Raw genomic sequence first — 15700 nt, 5'->3', positions numbered from 1 at the left:
GTCAGTAATATTTCTCAAATGGGCGTTTGATCTCGTCGTGTCGTTAATCGCGCGAGATAAGAACGACTCAGTTTATGAATTGTAGCGATCATTCCAAGTTTTGTTCGAACAACAAAACAACAGAAACAACAGAATCTAAATAGCAGACAGTTGGTTCAGTTATAAAATGTTTATTTCAATGCAAAAAAGCGAAGATAAATCTAAATGAACATGAAAGTAAAAAACAAACATCAACTTGTACCGAACAAAATGGCGAGTATGGTTGAGCGTCAAACTCTATCTAATACATTAACCAGACTGAATTGTCGTGGGTGTGAGTTACATCGACAGCTTATGAGTATGCAAAAGTTCAAGTTACGAAGTCAAGATGTGACGAATATCCTTTATCCTGAAGAATTATTTATAACATGATCAAGTTTCTGACGCAGTCTATTGTACGAAGTTGTACGAAGCAATCACATATCTAAATTCAACTAAGTGCAAACTATCCACTTGAAAGAGGCGTTTTAGTCAAAATAAAAAGATCTTAGGCTATGAATGCAAACTTTTGCTTCATTTTGCGACGACAGCTATGGCAGGGCTGTGGAGTCGGAGAGATCTTGTTTTAACCGGAGTCGGGGTTAGCCAGTTATAAACTGAGAAGTCAGAGTCGTATACATGTCGCCCGATTCCACAGCCCTGAGTAATGAGACGTGGCGCAAACAAGTTTCTGCTTTGAAAGACTGAGATTTCAAATTAAAACAAAATGATTTTTTTAGAATCTTGAAAACGCAGCTCAAGTTCATCTTCATATCATGCCTATTAGTCTTGGAATAGTTTCTTGTACTGCGTTAAGTGTTGATTGAGGTTGCAATTGTCAATCATCAATCTGAATAAGAAGAGACCGTCTTCAGTGTCTCAACAATTCAAACCCTAAATAGCTTACACAGCAAATCTGTTGGATCAGTGTTATTGAGACTGAAATATTGGGTTTGAATAGAACATGGCTGCTTATCCTCGCCAAGTTTGTTATGTCGTATCCAGGCTTACGTCTGGAAGTTAAAGATTTAGATTAAGTGGACGGAAAGGCAAGGAAGCCAATCTTTCTGTTCATCTTCAGACATGTCTTTAAGTGTCCTGCCAAACACACAGCTGCATGCTCTAGAGCGGTGTCGAACCGGCGCCTTTTCGAACGTCTAGCCAAGATTTTCACCACTCGGCTACGCAGATGATTTTGATGTCGACTTAATTGATCGGCCATCAATCTTTTTTGATAAGAATTAGTTCTCGCGTGTCGATACCAACTCTCCTAAGAGTTCGTTTAATGTGGGGGTTTCCATCTTCTGTGAACCACTGCCGGCAGTACATAATCTTCATGACGTCACGAAGCAAGTTGCGTTCTCTTTTTCTGCGCAACAAAATAACTTATTGTTGTTTCTTTTTAACAATTTAATTTTCGTAGTCGCCACATCAAGAAAGCACTTTCTTTTATGAATGCTCTGACTCTGATATAGACTGAACTGCACAAATACAGATCTTTTAATACCGGTACAGAATCCGATTTAAGCTTATTGATCTTACGACAACCCCATGTCTGCGGTGGTGGTTACATTGTGTGTGTACTTGTGAGATATACATAACTGCACCATCCTTCAAACCATTTTACAACGACTGATCGGTAAAACAGTACAATTTTGCTATGAATTTGATATAAATAAATTTTTTGCTATGTATCAATTTTGCTATAAAAAACAGTAAACACTTCTTACACTATTGCGGATACCAAACTGATAATTGCACTATTCAAATAAATACAGTAGGCTTAATTAAGGTATATTTTGAATTTTTTAAGACATTTGGTTACTTCAAGTAATACCACCTACAATTGCAAAAGAAGTTCTCTGTTTTTCGTGTCTTGCATCAATAAAATTCTGATCTCTGCATCTCTTAATGATGGATCTTCTTCGGACTTTTCATCATTTATAGCTTGCTGAGCGGCGCAGCGAAGACATTGTACCGAGCACGCAATGCCTAGAAAGAAACAAACAAGTAAATCGACTTGTTTCCATTTTTATTTACTGCGACGAAAAATGACGGATAAACAATAAAAAATTGAAATTAAAAGTGTGTAAGGATCTAGGCTGGCTGGGTGAACTATTTTTGTCCTAGATCTCGATTACAACTCACTAAGTCTCGTAACTGACCATGAATGAGCTTATTGTATTCCATCACTGTATTTTCATCTGTACTCTTGAACACCGTACCATTGAATGACGCTGGTTTAGAATCTCTCGCCATTTGTCGACAAATAGAAAAAAGACATTACGTTTGTGATAGTGTACGCTTGGCGGAACTAAAGAGCTTCATTAAGAAAGGCAGTGTGGTCACTTTATATGACGTACTTATCGTGGTTATGCGTCAATTCAAAGCCGATAATTCAAAGCGGTCAATTCAAAGCCGATAATTTATTTACGATAAAAACAAGAACCCTAACTCTAACACTAACCCTAACCCTAACCTTAACCCAGGGATCTCTGAAGAACAGAGATTTTTTCTTCAGAGATCCTTGCCTTAAAATTTGGTCGTTGAATGATCGGCTTTGAATAGTCTGCTTTGAATTGTCGGCTTTGAATTTCTGCTTTACCACTTATCGTACGTGTTTTGAATAGAACATGTTTTAGCGTTATGCATTATTAGTAGTAGACCATGCGTTATGCTTTATAATGGCCTACAGCACGTAATTGAAAGCAATTACTTTTTTTATTTTTGTCTTTCTGAGCCAATCCAAGCAAGTAGGCTATAACATTTCCTTACTGCCGACTGCGCTGGCAAGTTGTGAAAAATAATTGTGAGATACCTGAAAGATGGTTCAACACTAGTTGAGATCAGCAGACCGTTATGTCATTGGCCATATACAGATATGCTTGAAAATGCGCACGAAAACTGGCTTCCTTGTGGTATCTAAATCTTCACATTTTCACCCATTAAACATCAGCCTGTATGCGATCAATTTCCTCAGCATTCTTACCGCTTAACTTTGATCTTATGTCTTCTGTATTCATGGAGGAGTCGCATTTGAGAGGAATAATTCTGTGTTTGTCTTCGTTTTTCTTCTTCGATTTAGACAAATCTGATATTTGTTTTGTCAATAAACTCATTTCTCTGTTCATGTTTTCCTGAAGAAGAACAATCAACGAAAAGTTAGTTTTCATCAAACAAACATAGTCAAACTTTGTCTTTCGCATGCTCGAAAAAAATTTACACCGACATGGAACTAATTATAGAAAAATAAAATTTGATATGTATTTGAATCTTTATAATTTTTTTTAGGAAATTCGTCGGACTGTTACATAATCGGCTACCCGATTCGAAAAATTGAAAGTTGGGTTATATTATTAAGATATCCATCAGCTATCCGAAACTAAAAGAGCATTGGACCATTTCTGAATCCTTTTTGAATACCAAACATGAGGTTTACTGATAGACTGTAAGTTGAAACATGATTGATCAAAACTAGACCAAAAGATTCCTTACCTTTTCACGTTCATACTGTTTTGCAATGTCTGCCTGAGCTTCTTGCAATTGAGATATCTGAGCCTGGGCGCAAGTCAATTTCAACGATAGGTTTTCCATGGACGTTTGATGTTTCGCTGCTGCTTTCTCTTTCTCAGCGTTGGCTTGGTTGAGCATTTGTTGAAATTGATTGATGTTTGTCACCTTATCTTCCTCCTGTGAAAACATCGGTAAAAATGTCTTATTCTGATGATTAAACGTCGTTAGATGAAAAATTGAGGTCGATTTAGAAAAACAGAATTACCGAACACAACATGGCTTCCATCATATTTCTGTACCCATCATATCTTATCCCATCTTTTGTTGATAATAATATCACAACATTTTAAGCCTTTAAGCGCAAAAATTCTTATTAGTTAGTGACACGGCGTTGCTGGTCAGTCACCAATGAATTTATAAACTCGTCGTCGTGGTGTGAGCCTCTGGAGTCTAAGGTCTATTATTTATTTTACTACCTCAGATTCATGATAATCCCAGACTACTGAAAAGCAGCCAGTTTTTGGTTGCATCATCCAAGACACGCAGACCTTCCACTCTATTAGGCGGCTTGACGATGGTGCAATCGTTGATGATGTGGTCTGCGGTCTGTTCTTCAGCACCATAATGACAAGAAGAGGCCATTCCCTATTGGTGTAAGGTTGAAGGGAAACGCACCAACGCCTGTCTGTGTTAGGCCGGTGGGTCGGGTGTCGGCATCGGGGATGAGTCTGGTGGTACTTGACTGCCATTGAGAGTTCCATGTATGGTCCGTGTAATTAGCCGCAGAGATGTCTTGTCCAACTCCAGCAGCTTCGTTGATCAGAAGTTGAGCGGCTGGCACGAATGTGTGTCTTGATTTTAGTCGACAGGGGTGCTCCCTTGGAAGAGCAGAGATCTTGGAATGGAGTAGATGGTTGTACTCCAATGTCTGTCGAGCGAAAGACATAGTGGTTTCTTCGCGGCGAATCTCAGCGGGTTGGATGCCAGCAACAATGGGAAGATTGTTCAAAAGTGTGGGACGCATGCTCGCAGTTGATGTACGCAAAGCGCTGTTGATGGCAGTGTCGATATTATAGCAGTGAGCACTGTGACATCAACAGGGCACAGTGCTCTGCTAAGGAGTAGACAAGGGCGAGGGCTGCTATACGCAAAGTGTCAGCCCTTGCTTCCCAACTAAAGCCTGCCAAGCGTTTAAACAGCGCAGCGCGGGATGAGAGTTTCTTGCGCAGTGACGCCAACTGCTGGCAAAACGTGAGCAATCTATGTGACGTCACCGCGAGGTATTTATGAACTAACACGAACAGATTGTTATTATGAATCTTTGTTGTTTTGATTTCCTACGCTTAGTCGTAATATGGACCACATACACATGGTCTTAGACGTGTTTTTAATTTCTTAGTAACAGGAAAGAATTTTGATTTAGCTTAAAAAACAGATGGGCTACAAATCTGGTAATTCTTTGGAACAGAAGGCTACATGGAAAATAAGCCTAATAGACCGCCTATTACTTACGGTACTATTCAATTCAATTCAATTTATTTTTGCTGCTGGCGCAAACATGTACAAAACGGCAAAGTAAACATTCGAATTTGACACCAACAAAAGGGAAAGATGGCAAAACCCAAAATAACCGAATGTAAATAATTTGCACCTCTTAACCACATTCAATGGTCTTTCAAATCAATCTTTCCGTGTTCTAAATCAAGTCGCTTCATTTTGATTTCATGTCAAAGAGATACAAACAAATATGAGATAAAATTATTTTATCACATTTACAATTTCCAAAAGCACCTACCAACTTCTCAGCAGCTTTTTTCAGTCGCGTGATTTCAGAAGTCAAGTCATTGTTCTGCTCCGTTTTCTTCGCCAACATCTTCGAAGCTCCACTTGTTTGCTCATTCAAGTTTTTCATCAAAGTCTCAATTTGTTTTTTCTGTTCTTCCTACCAATTAATGATACACATTTACTTTCAGTAGCATATTTCAATGCAGCTTACTCAAGGTTGGACATTCGATAAGGCGCCGGAAGTCATCTATACGTTAGGGCGTCGATACGGCGATACCACTCAAAGGCATGTGGCTGTGTCTTTGGCAAGACACATAAAGGCATATCATCCATTGTGGAGTGGCGCCCCTTCGACTATAGCCCTTGATTTCTCTCATGGTTATGAATAGTACGCTTCCCTAAAGAGAGTTAAACTGCTAAAGCTCTACTGCTTTTCTTTGGCCTATGGCCTGAACTAAACTCAAGAAAACACATTTATTTGCGTACGCAGCCTACCAGATTCAAAAGATCTTTTCGTCGCGACCCCTGTAGGCTTGCGAATTCGCTCTCTGTGACCATTGTGCTTAGTTGCGCTTTGTAGTTTTCAATTTGTTCCTTTTGCTTTTTCTGAAAACATAACATTTATTAAACTACAATGTCAGATTAGGCCTCATCATTTCCACGTAGTTTACTTTTGTACATTAAAAGAAACAAAAATATATTTAATCTATAACAGTAAAACGTAAAATACATTAAAAATTATTATCATAACCATTAAGTTTCTTTCTCTTGTCGAGGGTTGGAGGCAATAAAGTGGCAAGTTTTTTCTGTTGTGAGATATTTCTATTGTAGTTCTGTAATCAAGTCCTGACCCATCTTTAATAACTTATCAAATTATTGGTGGTCTGAACCTATTTTGTTTTCCATTCATTTTTCTTTCTAGTAGCCTGGTTGTCTTTGAATAGAATTATTGCAAATCATTTGGCCAAGATATTTCAATTGACTTATTGTAATTGTTTGTAGAATTTTCATGTTGGTTTGCATTCTAAATAGTACGGTATGTCTTTGTGGTTTTTCCTTTCATGAAATTTTAAGCATTTGTTTATAGGCAAAAAAAGCCCCTTTAGGCTATATGTTCGTGCAATCTGCTCAAATCCTTACCAACAGTTGAGAGTCTATAAATTTCTCTGTAGACAAGCGTTGTAGCTCCACAAGAGGAGCCGACTCACTGTGAGTCCTTTGCAGCATCACCTCTAACTCTTCAATCCGGCTTTGTTTGACGTCCTGGAGATGATGAAGATGCAAGATCAACTCAAGATGGAAATAGAGTGAGATGACAATTTCAGGTAAAAATATGAATACACATAAAAAGGTCGAAAAATATCACACAGGATCATTGCCACGAGAACTTTATTCTGTAATTAATTGTTGGCTTTTAAAATTTTGAGGAACAATAGCATATCTACAGCATATCTAGTACACCCAAAGGTTACGCGCCCGGCTCAAAATCACGCAGCGCTGGTTCGACTCTCGGGGTGTGCGCTTGAGCAACGCACTTCAGAACAGCTCTCCGTTCAGTGGCACCTGGTGAATACAGTAGAATAATTCCCCATCAACAAGACACAATCGGAAAACTTCACTCTGTCAGTCTCGGTAACTGGCCCTGTGACAAGAGCCTCTACAAGTATGCGAAACTACCAGGAATAACCTATCAAGGCTTTGTCAGTCCGAGGTTAAAGATTCAAAACCAACCAACCAACTAGTCTAAGCTGTGATAAATCTAAGAAAGCTGATACAAAACGTGAATAAGTAAAAAACGTTAATGTATTAACAAAAACGAATTAATTATCATAATATTTAGTAATAGGCTACGCTACACATTGCATGTAGAAATCAAAATTATTGTTTAATCTTACCCTGTCTTTTTTAGAAAATAATATCATACGGTCATAATCTCGTTTGATTTTCTCTTCTCTCTCACGACACCTAGAGCAGCAGTTTTCTAAAGAATTTGACTGCAAGATGGAAGATGAAAGCAAAGGAGAGCCAAATGCTTCCTTCCTCTCTGCAATGTCCCTGAGAGGGGTCTCCTCCTGGTTTGGAGTGGGAGACCTGGAGCAGAGCAAGCGCTCTTTAAAATTTGTTGCCATGGCAGCTTCTGTCAACGGCGACTGCTTTCGCGTTAGACTCTTTCGTCTGTTCTTCCCTTCTTGACCTATGACGTCAGAATAAACAAATTCGTGACGTGATTGATCTGGGGTTTCGATTTGTGGAAGAGCAACCACGTTTCCAGTCATCGACGCATCTTGGCTGCCAGTGTTGATCTGCCAGTACTGCGTAGAGCTGCTGGGTTTGTCTTGTGCTTTGGATTTTGATTTCTTTTTAGACTTCTTCGACTTGTCGCTCTTCCGTTTTCCTTCACTTTGCTCTACGTCGATAGAGTCCCTAGACAGGTTGCGCTTGCTGCTCGATTTCGCTTTTTCTCCTCCAGAGTGAGATGTTATCATATCGTTGAACTCAACCTCAGGATTGGCGCCTCCCTGGTGCGGTTCACTTGGTTCTTTTGTGACGTCAAAACCGGAGTTGTTCATCTTCACATTAATTGGAGGTAATGCTCCAGGAAGAAAAGATTTTTCTTTTGAAGTTGGTGACGTAATCGCTACCATGGTGATGCCTTTATCAACTTGGCCGTTTGGTGAAATGGATTGTGGCGCAGTCGCTACTTTCGATGACGCTGTTCTTAGTTTCTTTTGCTTTTCTAAACCAGGACTCTTCTGCTCCACCAGGGCGACCTTGTTGTCTACAGGGGTTTCCTACAAAAGTACTTACGTCAAGACTTAAAAATCAAAACATAGGAAAAATAATGCATCTGAGTTTTTCATGCAACTGAGGAAAATAAATTGTTTCAAAAAATAATAAACACAAAATGTAAAAACTAAACTTATGTGCAGTAAATATTTCAAAACTAAACGCTTTTCACTTCATTTACGGCAATAAATATTACTCTTTAATCTTACATCATCCTTACTGTTAAATCTCAAACTTTATTGTATAGAAAAAACTTTGAAACTGAAAATAGATTTTGAAGGTTTAAAAAATAACCTTATACATGAACAGCATTTTGAATTAACTATTTTATAGCTAAACATACTAAGCTTGACCAATATTCACTTTACGTAACAAAGTTCGAAATAAAAATTAAGTTTTCGTCACCTCAGGCTTTTCTTCCACAATTTCTTCCACGCTAACATAAGGAGCAGGGAAGTTTTTGACCGCCATGGCTCTCTTCGCGAACAACAAGCAACCTAGGGTTTCATGGGCAGAATTGGGACAAGAAGAAGCTGTCACCAGCAATCGCGTCACGCAGTTGCCTCCCAGGGCTTCTCTCAACAGCCTCGTCAAACGTGAATCTCTAAAAGTTTACAAAAGAAAGTGAAGTAGTTATCCTACTTTCGTACTTTTCATCCTATAGTTTCATCTAAGGTTGTCACTTCAAGCAAAAACAAATCTACGACATGCTTTTATATTGCTTTTGTTTCATTTGTGTATGTTGGTGTTGGTGTAGGTGTGGTGTAGTTGTGGTGTTGGTGTGTTGGTGTGGTGTAGTTGTGGTGTTGGTGTGTTGGTGTGGTGTTGGTGTGGTGTTGGTGTAAGACTTGTGAACCCTCAATCCTACTTTGAGACGCGTGTGACGCCACGATAGCTGAATCAATTCAGTAGAGCTCTGTTAATACATCTACCTCGAAACGTGGCAATTTTGGATGTCATAAGCAGTGTTCAGGCGCGGATTTATGGGGGGCCCAGGGGGCCCGGGCCTCCCCCGAAATTTTGTGAAAAATTGTATGTTTCCGCATCAAATGGTTTGATATGCTTTTAAACAGCTGATATTAGTCCCTCGGAATCACAATTGATGAAAATGGTTGTTTTAATGTCTATTTTCTAGCATATCGTATATGTCGTAGTATCATTGTTCATATCTGTTTAGCTTTTTCTTTCTTTTTAATTGATTTTCAAATTTTCTGGCCCCCCCCCGAAAAAAACTCTTAGATTCGCGCCTGGCAGTGGTTGTAGGCTATTAATTTTCTGAAACTTCAAAGCGATTTGCAACTGGTTTTAATAAGCGATGACTGGATTTATTAACTGGTTATTTTATAACGGAGAATTAATAGGAAAATTCCGTTCAAAGCAATTTGGATGTAACCTAATATGCGGCTGTATTCAAAAATCATTATCATATACACTTTGTAAGGGAAGTCATTTATCCTCTCAAGTTGTTGAAGAAAGACAAAGTTTTTAACAATTGTATTGTGTATCAAATGCATTTGTACTTTTTTATATTTTTCTGAATTCTTACGACGCAGAAAAGCGAACTTTATATTCTTTGAAGACCGCTACCGCCTTTCGATGTTACTCATGATAGAAAGCAAGATCAAAAATCTCCTTCACCTGTAAGGGGGAGGTTGGGCGTTGTGAGACCCGGTGAGTGCCCAAACGATTCGACTGAAAACTTGTAAGGACTTGTTGGCTTTTGCAGTCGCGTTGTTGCCAGAAGAATCATGCGTCGAATGCTTTGTTGTCTGGAAGCAAAGAACATATAGTGTAACGTAACGATCCAGCGCTCAAACGCTTGTAAAATGCAACAATCCATTCGTTTCGTTGGTGGAATTTATTGTGGGGCGATATAATTGGCATTACAAAAGGCTAAACTACGATTTCAACTACGATTAGCTTACTACTGGTTTGGTTTTGAATCTTTATCCTCGGACTGACAAAGCCTTGATTGGTTAATCCTGGTAGTTTCGCATACTTGTAGAAGCTCTTGACGCAGGGCCGGTTACTGAGATTGGCAGAGTGAAGTTTTCCGATTGTTGAAGTGTTGTTGCCGGAGATTTATTCCAACTACTAAACATCGTTATAACGTGTGCCTCAAAATGGGATTGAATGAATCAGAAAATAAAGTAGGAACCTAACTTGGCGTGTTTTCATGTGAAAGTGTTACACTATTTGGTTGTAAGATGCAGTTACAGTAGTAGGCTAGGTCACTTGCCCTATTGACTCCAACTAAATCGACGAAATCTAATCTTCCTTCAATCGTTCGAAACTTTTTGGCCGTGTTTGCATCATCTGAGGCCAGCTCCTCTTCTTTCCGATACACTAGAGTAAAAATAGTGTGGCTCCTCCCTGCGTCTCGGACTGAAAATATAAATCCCATGCAAGAGTGGATCATGAGCTCACAGCATTGTTTGTCACAATTCAAAAGCACCATACGTTACGCAATTTCAACACTAAGTCTACTGATTCTGAGTTGCCGTTTTATCTGTTGCGTTTTGAAGTTCCCAATGACAAAAAACTTTATCACTGCATCACATTAATACTTTAGTTCGTCATTACGTCGATTTGGATTCCTTCTGAGCTGCTTTGTAACGTCTTCTGTTGTTTTTATAGGCCACTCAGTGACGCCCTCTAGCGTGTGAGTATCTCCAACGTCATGAAATTTGATGTTGTCCGTGGCAGAAGGATCCTAACAAACAATACGTGGATTGTACGGGCTGTTTGAAACGAACTTTTTGGTCGAAACGAAATCTTACATGATGAAATTCAACTCAAAACAAATTGAAACAAAATCAAAATAAATTATTTTTTTCCGAAACGAAATATTTCCAAATGTTTTTAAAATACTTCGAACCATTAACTCTTTTTAAACAAACTAGGATACGCAATTTCCGATGCTCAACCCGATGCCGACGCCGACTCTCAAAGGGACATTTGTCTCATAGAGGACACGGAAAGCAGTTGACTTGATGACTGATATAGCCTTTCATTGCTTCCTGTCTGCTGTGGAATTCAATTTGTTATGGTGTCATTTTTTTTACATTATTTATACTTGTGCAGTGCTATTCTCGCAATCAACGAAATAAAAGTATTTCCCCTTTTCTTTCTCTCCCTCTCTTTCCTTTCTTCACTCTCCTTCCCTCTCTTTCTCCCCTTCCCCCTTTCCCTCTTGATGTACTATGAGATCATCCAGTCAGTTATATAAACTAAACTACAAATAACATTCTCTATGGTTCAACAAATAGCATAACTTCAACAAAAACAGACACTTTACTGTATATTTTAAACTTCAATAACCGATTCTGCGGTTAGTGGTTCAAATCCTGTAAAAATATGTAGACCTGCCAAGGTTAAGCTTCAAAAAATATTTTCTTAGACAAAAAGTAATCTTTCATTAAGTCAGTGGTTCAAAACTTTTTTCTTTATTGGCACCACTTTGAAATCATCAACCATTTCTTGTACATCCTCTTAGAATGGTTAAAAAATAATGGCCATCTATACAATCCATAATATTGGTTGAGACCGATGCCTAAGCAAGCGTAAAGTTTTACGTCATTTTTATAACTAATCCTAGTCTAGTGATTCAACATCCGCGTACCTCTTGGGAACAAGTGTCACACCCCCTAGTGGTGTGTGCACTTCTGGTTAAGAACTCCGACTTTAAAGCAATCAACCAATATATTTACAAGCGCATTTTTGTTTCTTTGTTGTGCATTTCAAAGAATACTTGCAAGATTATTAGATCTCAAACTTACCAATATGTCGTATAATTTCTCATTGTATATTTGAATGAATGACATCGAAACCTCAGCCTTTTTTATTGCAGCTGAATTCTTCTCAATGGACGCCACAAGAACATCCGCCGCCCGGATGATGAGACCTTTATACTTCCCGCTGCTGGCTTTCCCGAATAGCGCGTGACTCTTGCCTGACCCTGGTGAACCGTATGTCATCAAGCAGGAATGGTAGCCCTGGAGAAGAGAATAGCTTCAATAGTGATGTACCAGTAGATAAATAAACAAAAACTTTTGTGAAAGCAAATATTTAAATAATTAAAGAAACGGAAGAAAAATGTATGAGACTCGGCGGTTGTCTTCAGCCTTTCTGACAAACAAAAGTTATCATTTGAAAATTAAGCACTGATAGTAGCGAGTCTGCATGCAACGCTTTGCAGAACCACACGTTGTATATATTACATACCGTACACAATGATATTTAACTCACCTGCATTGTCATTTCAACAAGCGGCTGTGTTGTGACGTCGTAAGTGTCTTTCTGAGTGGAGGCTTCGTCAAGTACGTAATCCAGTTTGAAGTGATGTTTGTTGCCGTTCTGAAAATGAAATGTTAAACTAATAAAGACGTTTATACCTATGAAACAATCGCAGAAAATTCCGGGCAAAATAACAGTGACCATCTTTTGTAAATACAAATGTGATTTTAATTATTGTTTGACTACCCGGACGCTGGTACAGATCTCAACTTATGTCACTGTTTGTGCTATGGGCAAATTAGTGTTCTTGTGGAAGCCAAACTACGAAATAGTAGTGGACGTTCACTAAGCACAAAGTCGAAAGGGTCAACAACCAAAGCATTGTAAGAAATCTGATGTATCGTTCGTTTAAATAACTGTGTCTAAATAACTGGAGTGCATATGGAGCAGTCTAGCATTTGTCTCACAAAAATGCTTCCATTCAGGCAACAAAGATCTTGCGAGTTTACAGACACTGAATCAGTGCAAGATATTGCTAGCGTGACATTTTCATGACACTTAATAGTGTGCCAATGATTAGTTAACAAAAAGCTGAGTGTTGATAAGCATAGAAGTACAAACTACAAAAGTTAAGATTAGAGTTACTTCTGGTAACAACTAACATTTTCCTTTTTCAAACTTGGCCTGGTGCAAAGGACGAGATTCTGGTCTCCCTTTGTCTGGACGCTTCTCAAACGATTTCCTGAGGTGGTGACTGCAAACGAAAATCAAAACGTTGCTCTCTATATCAGAGGTTTGGAACGCATGGCTTGGGAGGCATATATGCCTCTTTTGATGACGACATCTGGCTCGTAGATAATTTTAATCTTTTAAAGTTCAAGACGCGAAAGTTTTTTCTTAACATTTCATTTCAATTTAGAGCTGAAAATACTCTCAGAATGCACTAAATTAAGTTTAATTTTCCATTTTGCTTTCTAGGTGGGGATCTCTACACCCTTTTTTTATCGTCTTCAACGAAGACCCGGCCCCACTTTTACAACTCATCAGCTGCCAAGTCCGCCCTGTTAGCTAAGTGGTTACGTGACCGGCTCAAGATCACGCGGTGTTGGTTGGACTCTCAGGGTGTGCGCTTGAGCAACGCATTTCAGGACTGCTCTCCATTCAGCGGCACTGAGTAAACAGAATAATTTTCCGGCAACAACACTTTAACAATTGCAAACTTCACTCTGTCAATCTCGGTAACCGGCCCTGCGTCAAGAGCCTCTACAAGTATGCGAACTACCAGGAATAACCTACAAGGCTTTGTCAGTCCGAAGATTAAGATTCAAAACCAAACCAAACCACTACGTATTAGTTGTATTAACTGTTATTACATTATGCAGCTCCTCGCAGAAGTAGGCTACATTTCCAAAAATGTAGCTTTTATGACTCTTTTATCTAAAAAGATTTCCCACCCCTGCTCTATAGGCTATCGTTGCCAATGTGTGGGATAGAATAGCAAAACAAAGGTGGTCCCATACTTGATTTCAATAGTCGGGATGAGAAGGTAAGGTTCTCATTGCACTAAGCCTTTGCCTCTAAGGATAGTAGGGTGGCCAGTGTCTTTTTCTTGGCCACCTTTCCTTTGGTAATCATGCCCATGCAATGAATTACATCCTAAGCAAAAGTGCGCGGTATTTTCAACAACCAGCCTAATCCTGAATTCGAATCAGGTTTAAATTATTGGAAAGCCAAAGTCTTATCCGCTGCGCCATCCCACCGATAGAACAGTAACCGAAGCTATTTTGGACAAAAAACTTCAGATACCGTACTCCACGATGATCTATGGTAGGTCTGTATAAATATATTGTAAGTTGTGGTGGACTGTATTCAGTCGCACTTCACGAGTCATTATTTCTATAGTTACCTGTATCTTGGTCATCCAAAGGTTTCACCCTCACTATAACTTTGAATCCAATTCTTGAATTTGAATCTTCTTGTTGCTTGGAATCCTTGCTTGAGTCAAGAGGTGAGATCGCCTCTTCTCTTAACTCTGTTGGCAAAAATGTCAATGTCGCAACAGACTCCGGACTTTCACGAGAAGAGGAGGTTGGAGAAACATTTAGCTCCTCCAGCGAAGACGTTGACTCTTTTGCTTCACTTTTGCAGGCTTCGCTCCTGTCCAAAAATGTAATTGATGAAAATATATCTGGAAATAGCGGCTCATTTGAGGAACTTTCCTCGGTTTTATTATGAACAAATTGTCCGTCTTTCGAGCTTAGTTCTGAATTTTCTTTTGAGCTCAAACTGGGCCTAATGTTGGAATTAGTTTCTTGTTTAAAATATGACAACTGAACAGTTTTTGATGTTTCTAAACCTCCAGGATAAGGATCAATTAAACTAAATTGTGATTCTTGGGACACATTTGGTTCCACAGGAAGAGGTTCCACAGGAAGAGTTCTATTTCTCATCATCGTTTTGTCAAGACTTTGATGATGTTTCTGATGACGGTGACAAATAGTAGAGTTCCTCTCGACGTTGGGAAGATGAGGAGTTCCATGCAGATGCAGAGGAGCAGAAGATCTTGGACACGAATCTGATAATGTTCCAGGAGGGAGATCGTAGTTGTGCCAAAACTCGTTTGGAAGAGGAGTTTTTCTAAGTTTTATTCCCTTTGGAAAGTAGTTTTGGTCCCCACGAACGAGGGTAGTTGGTGGACAGGATATGTCGGAACTAACATGCAATTTAGACTCTTGCAATTCAAAGCTATCCAAAATCTTCTCGGCCATTTTTTTTTTTGTAAATTGCAAACTCCAAAACTAAAACATATATTCACGACTCAGTCGGAGGTTATGCAATTGATTGAGCTTCGCTTTTAGCGAACTAGGGAACTGTGTTCCGAAAGCTCGTGTGATTCGATATTGCCACAACTAACTCGCAACATCAGGCTTAAAAAGATCGTTAGAATCTACATAGTGAGGTAAGCAACGATCATGCTGCTAAAAGCGAAACTCAATATATTCATGAGCCTACATTAGTTTTTGTTAGAACTGTTCAGATATTTGTAATATAAATGCTGAAGGCTTCGACTTCAGGGCTAGCTTTTCATAAATCAAAGAATGCTGACAAAGATGAAGCTGAGTTATAGTGCGATCTGTTTATTCTTTTATCGCTTACTCAATCATTTTTTATAAAGTAAAATACGCACTTCACTCATCAACGATCTACCAGTTGGACAGTGGAAGAAGCTTTCCGGAGTCGTTCATATTTATAACCGACTCCTGTTATGCTTGGCCTACTGGCTGTAAGTGGGAAAAAACGAATTCATCGACAATGCTTTAGCCTGTATGTCATCCTTTGTTTGATGGCCATAACCTCGCAA

General features: G+C 39.0%; 1 protein-coding gene across 1 annotated transcript; it reads right to left on the bottom strand.

Annotated features, from left to right (window-relative positions):
- Positions 1-160: 160 nt before the first annotated feature.
- On the bottom strand, positions 161-15107 carry LOC145767956 (uncharacterized). Its single transcript, XM_082579539.1, has 16 exons — positions 14246-15107; positions 13002-13093; positions 12352-12459; positions 11883-12098; positions 10687-10816; positions 10343-10488; positions 9742-9872; positions 8509-8707; positions 7212-8108; positions 6457-6579; positions 5812-5922; positions 5327-5473; positions 3514-3705; positions 3008-3155; positions 1863-2010; positions 161-1387 (listed from the first exon to the last, which is right to left on the bottom strand). Exons 1-16 carry the CDS (start codon positions 15105-15107, stop codon positions 1240-1242), a joined length of 3798 nt encoding a protein of 1265 aa, XP_082435665.1. The 3' UTR covers positions 161-1239.
- Between the last annotated feature and the right edge of the window lie 593 nt (positions 15108-15700).

Source organism: Aplidium turbinatum, chromosome 1 (assembly GCF_918807975.1).
Source record: "Aplidium turbinatum chromosome 1, kaAplTurb1.1, whole genome shotgun sequence".
Classification (NCBI taxonomy): Eukaryota; Metazoa; Chordata; class Ascidiacea; order Aplousobranchia; family Polyclinidae; genus Aplidium; species Aplidium turbinatum.
Note: the sequence above shows the minus strand (reverse complement) of the source record. Positions and strands in the feature narration are given on the sequence as shown.

Excerpts from the sequence above, each read along its gene's own strand:
- LOC145767956 (XM_082579539.1), bottom strand. The coding sequence starts at position 15,107 with ATGGCCGAGAAGATTTTGGATAGCTTTGAATTGCAAGAGTCTAAATTG. Across the intron at positions 8,708-9,741 it reads GCCCAACCTCCCCCTTACAG|AGATTCACGTTTGACGAGGC; the intron begins GTGAAGGAGATT and ends GTAAACTTTTAG. Across the intron at positions 1,388-1,862 it reads AGAGAACTTCTTTTGCAATT|AAAAAGAGAACGCAACTTGC; the intron begins GTAGGTGGTATT and ends TTTGTTGCGCAG.